At 33.3% G+C, this 14,716-nt stretch overlaps 1 protein-coding gene across 4 annotated transcripts in view; it reads left to right on the top strand.

The window, feature by feature from the left end:
- The window catches only part of BCHE (butyrylcholinesterase), a 69,081-nt gene extending 54,575 nt beyond the window's left edge, over positions 1–14,506 (top strand). For 3 of the 4 annotated variants that reach the window (XM_081532267.1, XM_081532299.1, XM_081532277.1), the window contains 2 exons: positions 5,006–5,172; positions 13,901–14,506. In XM_081532267.1, the coding sequence (XP_081388393.1) occupies positions 5,006–5,172; positions 13,901–14,025 (292 nt within the window). In that variant the 3' untranslated portion in view covers positions 14,026–14,506. Of the gene's footprint in view, positions 1–5,005; positions 5,173–9,531; positions 10,838–13,900 lie in introns of those variants that run through there. The other variant, XM_081532288.1, reaches the window with a different exon arrangement.
- The last annotated feature ends 210 nt before the right edge of the window (positions 14,507–14,716 follow it).

Raw genomic sequence — 14,716 nt, 5'->3', positions numbered from 1 at the left:
AAAGCCATCATGTGCTCAACATGAATCATCCTGTTAGTATAAACTATCAGGTATGGTGCAAAATTCCAAGACTTAGAGGTCATCTCACAAGGAAATTTGGACAAAAGTCAATCAAATTCTTTATTATACACTCCCTATCCTCTGCCCTCCACACACACACACATCCTTACATACTCATCATTTCCTATCATCCCCATTTTATTATTTCTAGGAACTATTACTATCCAACATACTATATATTTTTCTTTTATTATTATCATTATTGTCTATATTTCTCATAGAATGAAAACTGTATGAGGCAGGAATTTTTTTCTTTTTTTGTTGTTGTTGAATCTTCTGTGATTCAAACATGTTTGGCAAAGTATGCTCTTAATTGATATTTGTTTAATGAAAGAATAGGTTTAATCTCTAAATTCAGATTCTTTTATAACCCTTTTATTCTTTAAATTAAAATACAGTTTTATTTAAGCATGACATGACAGAATATAAATCCATGAATATTTGCATATAAGAAATTATCCACTATATACTATATCCTCGTGGCCTGCTTATGATTGTGAAATATATCAGGTGGCCTTTCAGTTTACAACTACTAATCATGACTTCATTTTACTAGATTGTAAAGCACACTAAAATATATTCACTTTGAAATAACTGTATATCACAGGGAACTCTGTTCAGTGTTATGTGGCAGCCTGGATGGGTTTGAGGAAGAATGGATACATGAATATGTATGGCTGAGTCCTTTCAGTGTTCACCTGAAACTATCACAACATTGTTAATTGGTTACACTCCAATATAAAATAAAATGCTTAAAAAGTAACCATATATCTTAGTTAGAAATAACCATCTCTGAATTCTTAAAGGAATCTTAATTCCTGTGTTAGGATTGGGTAAGCAATATTGGAATTTGTATTTCTAAGAAAATTTGATGCATGAATTTGAGTATATCCTAGTTCTTCATACCAAGCACCCTGAGTCAATTAATTTCTTTTTAAAGATTCTATTCATAAAATGAATAGAAAATGTTCAAATGCCAATGACAAGCAAGCAATTTTCTGTAATACAATTGTTCAAACAATATTCTGCATTTTTGGTTAAATAAACCATGTCTTAAAACTTTTCAATCCTACATTAGAGGAAAAGTGGAATGGATGATCTTTAGACTACTTTTGTATAACACAAATTAGGAAAAAAAAAACCTGATTACAGAAAGAGAAGAGATTTATTTCATGGAAAGTGTTGCATATTTTCACTTTGAGGTCTTTATTTTGTAATCGGAATATAAAATATTTTTTAAAAATAACAAAGTCAGGATGCTTAAATTTATCTTATAAGTTTGTAATTAAAATTATATAGTGTTTCAGAGGTGGCTCAGTGGTAAAAACATCTGCCTGCCAGTGCAGGAGATGCAAGAGATGTGGATTCAGTCCCTGGGTTGGGAAGATGGAGGAGGAAATGGCAACCCATTCCATTATTCTTGCTGGGAAAATTCCTTGGACGGAGGAGTCTGGTGTGCTACAGGTCATGGGGTCGCAAAGTCAGACACAGCTGAGGGACTGAACATACACAACACACTGTTTCAGAATTTTGTATCTGGAAAATATATTGCATTTTACAAAGTTTTTAATTGATACAAATAAGAAGAGAATTATGTCTCTGGTTAAGTTTTAGTCTTTGGAGGTTTTTTCAAATTATAGAATAAAATGCTTCATCACTTCAATAGCTATTTCAATCATTTTTTGAAAACAATATCTGCATCCATAGGCAAAGGAATTTTATTATCTCTGGACTAAAATTTGGAATGTCATGAGTTATTTCATAGGACAAAGTTTGTTAAATGAACACTGGCCGTGCCATTAGTGCTTCACTCTTGAACTCAAGTACAAGTCAGCTCTGTTTAAGTCACCATTTGCAGAAGCCAGAAATGAATGTGCAGTTAAAATGGTGCCATAAGTTAATTAGAATGGAATTAGAAGGAAAGTGGGCAATTTAGGAACATAAGAATTGCTGTACCGAATCAGACCAATGGTTCTCCTGGTTTAATATCCAGCCTCCAGCAGCTGTACTTGTTAATTTCTAAAGCTTTAAAATAAAAGTAAAAGACTACATAATTCACCTAGACAAGTGTGCCATCTGTGATCTGGAGAAATTTTCTTCCTGACCTCTTTCAAATAATACCCTAAAGCAAGAGGGTTCAATCCTGTTATGATATTGGTTTAGCTTGAATAACGCTGGTTTTTAATAATTCTTATTAAATCATCCAGTTCCTACATAAAATCAACCAGTTCATCACGAAGCTATTTATCTCTATAGCTCTTGAATCATGGTTGAATATGACTGCATCTGTGATAAAATAGGAATTTATGGTACTTAGTCAACACAAGTTCTTGATGGCAAAATCTGCCTCAGATAACTATGCTGATGAATGCCTGCTTCTCTTTCCAAATTCTAGGGGTTCACAGGCTTTTGGCAAGAAAAAAAAGTGTATGTTCTATCAGTACTCCCAAGTTTCTGTCAATAATATATAGAAGGTATGTTATTAATGATGAAGAATTTTGTGTTGTATACTTTTATAAAAGTTCAACTGGAGATTTTCTTATATGGTTTTGCTTAAGATAGAAAGGGATAAATTGCATTTGCTTACCACTTTATTTTTTTTTTTTTGATACAAGTCTCAGTGACTACTTTCTAGGTTTCTTGATTATTCTAGATACCACCTCTAGGTTAATAATTCTAAACTATTATGTTTACAGTAAACCATCAGGCCAAGAATCCCGCAAGAATCGTAAATGCCTACAAACTAAAGTCTAAAACATTTTCCTAGATTGTCATCTTATTGCTATAACACTAATATCCTAAAGCTACAATTCTAATAGAATCTCCTCTTAGAGTCCAAGAAAACTACTTTTTTTGTTTTTTTAACATTGCTATTTGAACTAGGAGGAACAAAATTTTGTAACTATTTTAATTGTGTTCCCTTTCTTTAGTTTTCCAAAATTTTCTTTCTGGTTTAGTTTCTTATTTTTTTCTCCTTACTTCAGGTAAAATTGCATTTCTTTAGATAATCCCCTCTTCTGACAGTTTGTGTTTATGCTTGATTTAGGCTACCATATATTGTTGGTTCTTTGTTTTCATGGATGTCCTTTCTTGTAATTCTCTGAGGGAAACTACGTTTCCCATATGTATTTGTGTTTCTAAAGCCTAGAGCAGTGTCAGACTCATGAAAGTAGCATACAAATATATTAAAGGGAAATCTTTAGAATCACCAGTAACTGATTAGAATGTATTCTTTTTAATGGCTGAGTAATATTCCATTGTGTATATGTACCACACCTTCTATATCCATTCGTCTGCTGATGGACATCTAGGTTGCTTCCATGTCCTGGCTATTATAAACAGTGATGCAATGAACATTGGGGTACACGTGTCTCTTTCAATTCTGGTTTCCTCGGTGTGTATGCCCAGCAGTGGGATTGCTGGGTCATATGGCAGTTCTTGTAGACTTTTGGATAACAGCTATTCTGACTGGCATGAGATGGTACCTCATTGTGGTTTTGATTTGCATTTCTCTGATAATGAGTGATGTTGAGACTCTTTTCATGTGTTTGTTAGCCATCTGTATGTCTTCTTTGGAGAAATGTCTGTTTAGTTCTTTGGCCCACTTTGAGGTGGATGAAACTGGAGCCTATTAAACAGAGTGAAGTAAGCCAGAAAGAAAAACACCAATACAGTATACTAATGCATATATATGGAATTTAGAAAGTTGGTAAAGATAACCCTGTATGTGAGATAGCAAGAGACACAGATGTATAGAACAGTCTTTTGGACTCTATAGGAGAGGGCAAGGGTGGGATAATATGGGAGAATGGCATTGAAGCATGTAAATTATCATATGTGAAACAAATCGCCAGTCCAGGTTCGATGCACGTTGCAGGGCGCTTGGGGCTGGTGCACGAGGATGACCCAGAGGGATGGGATGGAGAGGGAGGTGGGAGGGGGGTTCTGGAAGGGGAACACATATACACCCATGGTGAATTCATGTCAATGTATGGCAAAACCAATACAATGTTGTAAAGTAAAAAAGAAAAAAAAAAAAGAATCACCAGTAACTATCCAGATAGTCACTTCCAGAATGTTTATTCTTTGAGTTTCTGTTTGTGTGACTTAGGCAATAATATATTACTGAATCCTTCAAGGTGTAAATGAACCAAAAATTATAAATTTCTGAAAAATTGAGTCAAGCACTATTGATTTAAAAATCACAATTGAAGATATGGGAAGCATCAGCATGAAAACAATATCTGAAGTTTCTGAATTGGTTTTGACACCTGATGTTAGGAAATGAAGCAATTCCAGGCAGAAGTAATAGCTAGGCAAAGACAGGAGGTGAAATAGAGAAAGAAATCACTAAGGAAGTGTCCCTAATTCCTGTTGGGTGGCCTGCAAAGAGAATACCTAAAAGTAAGCTTGGAAATGTGGGTGGCATGTTCACTAATCTTTATCTGATCTCACAGGGGAATTATTGAAAGATTTTTAAGCAGTGAACAAATTTATATGAATGAAAGAACAACTTAAAAGTTAGACCTAGAGTAATACAGTTATTACATACTAAGGAGATGAGCAATCAGTCCCAAACTTAGATATATATGTTCAAGTGTAAAGAAAATATTAGTATTTTAAAATAGAATGTTTTTCTTCCTATATGTTAAGCAGAAATATGTGTAAACATTTCTTCTTTAAATTTTAATTCCTACAATTTTAACTAATATAGTGTTTCAAGGTACTGAAAACATTCAACTAGTTCTTTTATGCTTGACATTATCAAACAAATCCACATTTTTCTGACTTTTTAGAAGTTCTTATTGATTTCTGAGAACATTATATATATATGTATGTGTGTGTATATATATATATGTATATATATATGTATATATATATATATATACACACATTAATCTATCAGTGACTTCAATAGAACTATAATGCCTCTCTATTTTTTTAGAAATCCAAATGGGACCCAGAACAATAGTACAAGATGGCCTGCCTTCAAAAGCAATGAACAAAATTATTTCACCTTAAATACAGAGTCACCAAAAGTAAATACCAAACTACGTGCTCAACAATGCCGATTCTGGACACTATTTTTTCCCAAAGTTTTGGAAATTACAGGTAGGTGTTACTTTTTTGTTCTTTTAGTATTTGGTTAAATAATTGATTGTGGGCTATGTAAAAGAGGAAAAAGTTACACTATTCAGGGCAGGGTGACAATGTTCATCTGTGACTTTACAATTAATTGATTCCACTGTGTACATTATTTAAAGAAAGTAAAACCAAACATTTTCTCTAGAAGAAAATGAACCCTAATAGTGGAACTAAGATAGGGTGATCTTGCTATTCAGCAAATTTTTGTGGAATTATTTAATAGAAATTGAAAAAGGAAATATATAAAATAAAAACTTATAGAACTAAAAAATTGAACTGATAAAAAACTGAATACAATTGATTATCCAAAAGAGGCAAAAAAAATTTAGTGATAAACTGATTGATTTTTAAGGGGTAAAATCTCTAAAATTTATATATTTAAAAGCATTATCCAAATATTTCTAAATATTCTGAGCTTGGAAATATTTAAGACCAGAGACATACATTATGTAACATAATAAACAAGTAGTAATTTAGTTAGCTATGCTTCAGAAAATGATTACTTAGATTTATATAATTAGGAAAATGGTTCCGATCATCATATTATTTCAAAATTCACTAGTAAGAAAATATTTAACTAAGTTCAAACAATCAACTTGAGTGATTGCATATTCTCTGAGGAAAATGGCATACATATACAATTCATTGCCTGTTTTGTTTGTTTGTTTTGTTTTGTTTTTAACGCTCAGCTCTTTATAACTGATGTGGCTTCTCAAGTCTATTTTCTATATTTGTCAAATAAAAGTAATTTACTTTCAACCACTGGACATACTGCTAACCAGTTCCTTTAGATTTTACCTTTCTGTTTCTCATAATATTCCACAATTTTCAAGCTATATTTTAGATATCACTATATGGTAGTTGTTTTAGTTTCTTTAGAGAGGTTAAGGGTTTCTGCTGCTAAGTCGCTTCAGTCGTGTCCGACTCTGTGCGACCCCATAGACGGCAGCCCACCAGCCTCCCCCGTCCCTGGGATTCTCCAGGCAAGAATACTGGAGTGGGTTGCCATTTCCTTCTCCAGTGCATGAAAGGGAAAAGTGAAAGTGAAGTCGCTCAGTCATGTCTGACTCCTAGCGACCCCATGGGTCTGCAGCCTACCAGGCTCTTCCACCCATGGGATTTTCCAGGCAAGAGTACTGGAGTGGGGTGCCATTGCCTTCTCCGGGTTAAGGGTTAGTTTCAGGCAAATAAGGACATTTCAGAGTTGTATTTGATTGCTTAATATGCTTTTTGATTTTCTCAGACATTACTCACCAACATTATAATTACGGACTCCACCTGTTTGGGAAACATTACTTATAGACCAGTGCTCTCTCTGTGTACTCCCAAATGTTCTGTGACACAATATACAGCAGAGATAGGCTTCTGCATCCCTTGGTAGAGCTGCAGTACTGCCCTTGTGTCCTCTGGGTGTGAATAGCAATGAGGTAACACGCACAATCTGCCAGGAGACTAGAAGAGGTGTCATTTAACATATTACAGACTATATATTCTCAATCTTTACTTAAAATATCAGTATTTGAAATGGGAAGATCATAATTTGAAGCAAAATAAGCTGAGAGTAGGGGAAATTTTTAAATGACTAATTTATTATAAAATCAACTTAGTCATTCTGGTTCAAGCACATGTGGTCTATTACAGTGTGCGTGTGTGCTTGCTAAATTGTTTCAGTTGTGTCCAACTCTTTTCAACCCTGTGGACTGTAGCCTGCCAAGCTCCTCTGTCCATGGGATTCTCCAGGCAAGAATACTGGAGTGGCTTACCATGTCCTCCTGCAGGGGATCTTCCCAACCTAGGTATCAGACCTGTGTCTCTTAAATCTTCAGCATCCATTGGCAGGTGGGCTCTTTACCACTAGTGCTACCTGGGAAGCCCCTACTGTAGTGTATTTGTGGATAAAATAAAATTTCAATATCAGCAATTTTTGAAGATGTACTTCAAAATCTCTATCTCTAAATACCCAACTTCTATAAAGCAGTTGAGTAAACTAACTCCTAAGTTTTTGGCTACATGCTGCTCTATCCTACACAGGGCTGAACAACTTCCTAAAGAACACTGAGTTGTAAGGAAATACATATCTCACTCTGGGATACTGCCAATGTGTCTTGAAAACATATTTTATATTTATCACTATTTTTTCAGATAATTACCCAAAAGGAGTTTTATGAAATATATTTAATAAATTTTAAAGTAAATGTAGGACATAACTGTTATAATATCAACAATGTATTCATTAGTAATAATAATATTTACACTTAAACAGAATTAGTTTGCAATGTCATGTCTTTAGGTTTTATAAACAAATAATGTAGAGGGATTTAAATATTAAGAAGATATATTCTTACCATACCTTATATTTTTCAAGTCATAAAACTTTAAACATTTTACTCTTCAATATTCTGAAAATTGGGTTGTTCAGATGACCTGGGCTGAAGATTTTATGGAAATACTCCTTTTGGTTTTTTAAAAGCAAGGTAACTTTGCAAGCAAAGGAAAATTTCAAAAAATAAATACTGAACAGGACTTCTTAAAAGGAGAAATGTTTACTTCACTCACAATGGAAGTACAATAAGCATAAGTAGCTTCTGAGCAGTTATTTACATCTGAGTAGTAAATATGCTCAAAAAAATGATCCTTAAGATTTGTTTAACACACAAATTCTAACACTTAACTTCAGACTATATTTCAGCACACACCTATGCTCTTATTGCAAGCATCTGCAAGAAATAAAATACACTATTTGTTTCAACTGTTAACAAATTCAGATTTTTTGCTAAGAATATAAATACAATATTTCATAATCATAAGAAATGGAAGTAGAGAAATTACCCATTCAATGTTGATGAAATATCAATATTTTTCATTAAAATTGAGGAAGTAAATTCATATAAAGGGAAAAAAAATTGACCTTCGCATCTTCTCAGATTAAAAAAACAAAACAAAACAGATCCAATGGTTCCTCCTTTGGCCTTTGAATAAATCATGAAATACTGCTTGATACAACTAAAGAAGACTAATATAAATTTAAGAGCTGAGATAGTATTCTGATTGGTCACTTTGGAATCTCATATTCTGCTATTTGCTAATTAGTTAGCAAGAATGCAAACAAAACTGGTATAGTGAAAAGGTAGTTTGAAGGAAAAATATCAAGCAATTTTTTCATATTTGACTTTTCCATCCCTTGTTAAAAGCAAAATAAAGCAAACAAATAAACAAAAGACTTTGAGTTATTTGATGATCAAAGTAACTGATATATTTATTTCACTGTAAAAGCATACGAAGTCTTCACAAAACCCAGCCTGAGTTATCATGAAAGTGAAAATTGCTCAGTGTGTCCAACTCTTAGCAACTCCATGGACTATACAATACACATGGAATTCTCCAGGCCAGAATAGCCTTTCCAACCCATGGATCGAACCCAGGTCTCACGTATTGCAGACAGATTCTTTACCAGCTGAGCCACCAGGGACGTCCAAGAATACTGGAATGGGTAACCTATGCCTTCTCCAGTAGATCTTACTGATGAGTTTATCATAGTACACTCTATCTCACCACACACTTCAAATTATAAGAAGGCAATTAGTAAGTTTATGATTTACTCCATAAAGAATTATGAATCCCTTTGCAATTTTAATAACTGGTTGAAAAACAGGAAAATAAGCAAGTAAAGGGGACAGAAGATATTTTTATGATATCTCAAAGCACAGGAAATATGTTATTTTTTATTGTAATGTTCAGTATCATTCAGTATCAATGTAATTGATGTCTTCTACCTTCATCTTGATTAACAATAACAATAACTTCTCTTATATTCTGTCCTAACTCCTCAGACTTGGCTAGTTAGACTGGTTCTGGTAAAATATTGCTCACCCTTTTTTAACTGACAAGACAAAAGAATAGTTTAATTATTATCCTTCTTTCTGTAGGGAAGACTGCTGACTTCCCCCCAGATGAAACACAATGTAGACAAAACAAAGATCATGCAAGTCCTGAAAAAGTTGTATCAGTGTGCTTTTAAATTATTGGTATTGATCTAGGTCTGCACTGATTCAATAAAGAGCAAAGTTAGGAATGAATTTTTGTAATAAAGGCAGTAAGTTCATTTCCAGAGCTCCCCATAGATGCATATAGTTTAATTCCAAAATGTACACACCATCTCAATTATCCCTCATGGCAACACTGCAAAATAGGGATTACCAACTCCATTTACAGTTGGAAAATTAATTAGAAAAGTTAATTTTTTTATACTAATATCATAATTAGTCAAGCTGGAATTTCAACCCATGTCACTCCAAAACCTATATTGATGTTCTTTTCTTTTAACAGGTGCAGCACCCTGTTAACTACAAAACAAATAGAACTACATCTCACTGATGATGATAAATCTATAGCCACTTAAGTATAACAGTATTCCAGTTTGGGAGGAAAAAGAAGGAGGGGAGGAGAAAAAAATTAAATCTAATTTTGGTTATGATTTATGACGTAGGACTAAGGTTTTTTTTTATTGTTTTCATTAGAGTGTATTCGATTCCTTTAGATTCTGTTAGAAAATAGTTAAATGTTTTGTAATGTATTGTCTCAATCAATATTCAGTAATTCTAAAGGGAAAATTTAATCAGATTTACAGAGCATTTTGACATTAGAAAGTAAACTTTTAGTAAGTAAATTGTATAGATATTTGATTATGACACAAAAAGAAATAAATTTATGTTTATATGAATCATTGGATTTTATATAATTCCATGAAGAAAAGAAAATCAGATATAAGACCTTTTCTCTAAATATTAAAATTCATCACCTAAGTGCTAAATTACCAGTCATTTATTTGTTATACCAAAAGTTTTGATGTTTCTAAACTTTAGAGTTCTTCTTGTGTATAAATAAATATAAACAGCATTTAATTATCATAAAAAAGAACAGAAGAGTGTATCATTTGGTAGGATATTTAATACCTTTCTTCCACATTTACTTTTTTGATTCTTTAGAAAACGTCTTGTATTCACAAAAAAATTATAGCCATTGACCTTTTCAAAGGCATTTTACATAAAAATATAACATTCTGTATAAACTCACAAATATTTGTCCAACGTCCAAGCACTGTGAACATTTCAAACCTAAATATATCTTAAATTACAGGGGATCTCTTAATGGCATTAAATATTTTGATTTTCAGTTAACAAAAAACAAATCACTGAATGTGCTCCATTGTTAATAATATGAAGACATATTTATGTATACATTATAATGCAGTATGAGATCACATGAACATTCTTCTCCTAATTAACACCTTACAAAGTTATAATTAAAATTCCTAACTGAAAAGTATATAATAAAAATTGTCAGTTTTTATATTCACAATAGTTGAAATAACTTAAAATTTTGTTTTTAACTTAATGACTGTAGCTCATCATCCTAAAGACTTAAAAAGTGAGAGAACTACAAATATATAAAATACCTATTGATTTAAATAAGCCATCTTCTAGCTTTATTCAGTTCAGTTCAGTCGATCAGTCATGTCCGACTCTCTGTGACCCCATGGACTGCAGCGCGCCAGGCTTCTCTGGCCATCACCAACTTCTAGAGCTTGCTCAAACTCATGTCCATCGAGTCAGTGATGCCATCCAACTATCTCATCCTCTGTTGTCCCCTTCTCCTGCCTTCAATCTTTCCCAGCATCAGAGTCTTTTCCAAAGAGTCAGTTCTTCGTATCAGGTAGCCAACATGTTGGAGTTTCAGCTTCAGCATCAGTCCTTCCAATGAACATTCAGGAATGATTTCCTTTAGGATGGACTGGTTGGATATCCTTGCAGTCTAAGGGACTCTCAAGGGTCTTCTCCAACACTACAGTTGAAAAGTTTCAATTCTTTAGCACTCAGCTTTCTGTATAGTCCAATTCTCACACCCATACATGACTGTTGGAAAAACCATAGCATTGACTGGATGGACCTTTGTCAGCAAAGTAATGTCTCCTTTTTTTAATATGCTGTCTAGGTTCGTCACAGCTTTTCTTATAAGGAGTAAGCATCTTTTACTTTCATGCCTACAGTCACCATCTGCAGTGATTTTGGAGCCCAAATCACTGTTTGCATTGTTTCTCCATCTATTTGCCGTAGATCCAGCTGCCATGATCTTAGTTTTTTGAATGTTGAGTTTTAAGCCAACTTCTTCATTCTCCTCTCTCACTCTCATCAAGAGGCTCTTTAGTCACTCTTCACTTTCTGCTATAAGGGTAGTGTCATCCACATATCTGAGGTTATTGATATTTCTCCTGGCAGTTTTGATTCCAGCTAGTGCTTCATCCAGTCCGGCATTTCTCATGATGTACATATAAGCTAAATAAGCAGGGTGACAATATATAGCCTTGACATACTCCTTTCCCTATTTGGAACCAGTCTGTTGTTTCATGTCTGGTTCTAACTGGTGCCAGTTGATTTGCATACAGATTTCTCAGGAGGCAGGTAAGGTGGTCTGGTATTCCCAACTCTTTAAGAATTTTCCACAGTTTGTTGTGATCCACACAGTCAAAGGATTTATTGTAGTCAATAAAGCAGAAGTTGATGTTTTTCTGGAACTCTCTTCCTTTTTCAGTGATCCAACAGATGTTGGCAATTTGATATTGGTTTCTCTGACTTTTCTAAATCCGGCTAGAAAATGTGGAATATCACAGTTCAGGTACAGTTGAAGCCTGGCTTGGAGAATTATGAGCATCACTTTGCTAGCATGTGAGATGAGTGCAATTGTTCAGAAGTTTGAGCATTCTTTTGCATTGCCTTTCTTTGAGATTGGAATGAAACCTCACCTTTTCTAGTCCTGTGACTACCGCTGAGTTTTCCAATTTGCTGACATATTTAGCGCAGCCCTTTCACAGCATCATCTTTTAGGATTTGAAATAGCTCAACTGGAATTCCATCACCTCTGCTAGCTTTGCTCGTAATGATGCTTCCTAAAGCCCACTTGACTTTGCATTCCAGGATGTCTGGCTCTAGGTGAGTGATCATACCATCGTGGTTATCTGGGTCATGAAGATCTTTTTTCTATAGTTCTTCTGTGTATTCTTGCCACCCTTTCTTAATATGCTCTGCTTCTGTTGGGTCCATACTATTTCTGTCCTTTTTTTGTGCCTGTCTTTGCATGAAATGTTCCTTTGATATCTCTAATTTTCTTGAAAAGATCTCTAGTCTTTCCCATTCTATTGTTTTCGTCTATTTCTTTGCATTGAACACTGAGGAAGGCTTTCTTGTCTCTCCTTGCTATTCTTTGGAACTCTGCATTCAAATGGGTGTACCTTTCCTTTTCTCTTTTACTTTTCACTTCTCTTCTTTTCTCACCTATTTGTAAGCCCTCCTCAGACAACTATTTTGCCTTTTGCATTTCTTTTTCTTGGGGATGGTCTTGATCACTGCCTCCTGTACAATGTCATGAACCTCCGTCCATAGTTCTTCAGGCACTCTGTCTATCAGATCTAATCCCTTGAATCTATTTGTCACTTTCACTGTATAATCGTAAGTTATTTGATTTAGGTCATACCTGAATGGTTTAGTGGTTTCCCCTACTTTCTTCAATTTAAGTCTGAACTTGGTAATACAGAGTTCATGGTCTAAGCCCCAGTCAGCTCACAGTCTTATTTTTGCTGATTGTATGGAGCTTCTCTATTTATGGCTGCAAAGAAAATAATCAATCTGATTTTGGTATTGACCATCTGGTGATGTCCATTTGTAGAGTGTTCTCTTGTGTTGTAGAAAGTGTTGTTTGCTATGACCAGTGCTATCTCTTGGCAAAACCTCCTAAAAACTTAAAACATGAGAGTACTACAAATATATTAAACATCTATAGATTTGAATAAACCATCTTCTTGCTTTATTACATCTATTTATATTAGGAGCTTAAACATATGATTTTAAAAGCTTTTAATTTAAGAGCTTCTATTGTTTACAATCTTTATTCTTTAATATAATACACTTTTCAAATAAATCAAGATTTCAAGGTTTTTGTAGTACATAAACCCTTTTTGGTTCATCGTCTCATATTATTTCTGGCAGAAACACTCCTCTCCCCTGACACATACATACACTTTGCAAACTGCTAGAAAACAGGGATTTTCTTCATCATCTTTCTAATTTTCAGAGCAGTTAATAAACTTCTATCTTATACTATTTTTAATAAACTCTTTTCAATGATCGCTTTGTGTGGAATGAAATATATTGATATAGAATGAATGTAAAATCTATGTAGAATGCCAATTACAAAGTTCTCCTAATGCATTAATAATAAATATTTCTATATGAGCATTTTCATCAGAAATAATACTCTGCTATATAATTATATATGTAAAATAGATGCATTAAATGAGATTTTTGCTATGTTTAGGGGAGTCTAGAAAATAATATTTATATATCTTCTCAGAAACTAAAGCAAAAATATGCAATATAATTTGACATAATATACAAACTCATGTGTGTTGCATTTTATGTTAAATACATCTTGTGTGTATATATTACTTTCATTTTCATATAGTATATTTAAAAATTTATTACAGTTTTTTCATGTAGTGAAGGAAGCTGATAATAAATAATGAATTATTAGATCACTGTGCAGTGTGCTAGGAGAAAATGGCATCTGCAATCAAAATTATTTTTTAATTAACATAAATAGAGATTGAAATGTAGATTAATACAACTCATTCCATGTTTTACAGGAAATATTGATGAAGCAGAACGAGAATGGAAAGCAGGATTCCATCGCTGGAGCAATTACATGATGGATTGGAAAAATCAATTTAATGATTACACTAGCAAGAAAGAAAGCTGTGCAGGTCTCTAATTAATAGATTTACCCTTTATGGAGCGTTCATTTTCCTGTAGATCAAGGAAAAACTATCATTGGCTCTCTTACACTCCTGGTAAGAAAGCTATTATGTATCAAACAAAAATGCCAAAAGGATAAAATTGATTCCTCTCTTCTTTCACTTAGTATTGTACCTAGCATTTCAAAGCCTAAATGGCTAGAACTAGTTTAATTAAATTTCACATTGTAAAGTATGACAATTAATTATATGCATATTAAAACAATTTGCAGCTTCAAACTCTCTCTTTCCTGAATAACTTTAAGAAACTTTTTCCCTAAAACCTTTCTGAGTTCTGTTTCCAGTCTCCAATATATATTTTATTACCACTGATAAAAGATATTTTTAAAAATAGATGGGATGTCCTGAAACATTACATACTGTGATTTACAATATTATTTCCTGTTAACTAATTTATGCATTTAATATTAATATGATATATTAAAACAAACAAAGTAATTGGCTGTTTTGGTTTTTCTTTTATATGAAGGCAAGAGAATTTATTTAAGAGAATCTTAAAAAGAAGCTTGGTCACTTGGACTCACCTAATGATAGAAACAAAATGTCACAACCCAAAGACAAATGTAACAGAATATAATTACTTATATTTTGAAGTTTTTAAAAATGTGTATGCTTATAGTACTCAAATCATATTCCTGTTCTTTCAAC

This window comes from Giraffa tippelskirchi, chromosome 2, assembly GCF_054371585.1.
Source record: "Giraffa tippelskirchi isolate mGirTip1 chromosome 2, T2T-mGirTip1v1.2.pri, whole genome shotgun sequence".
Taxonomy (NCBI): Eukaryota; Metazoa; Chordata; class Mammalia; order Artiodactyla; family Giraffidae; genus Giraffa; species Giraffa tippelskirchi.
This window is presented reverse-complemented; position numbering and strand designations above follow the sequence as displayed.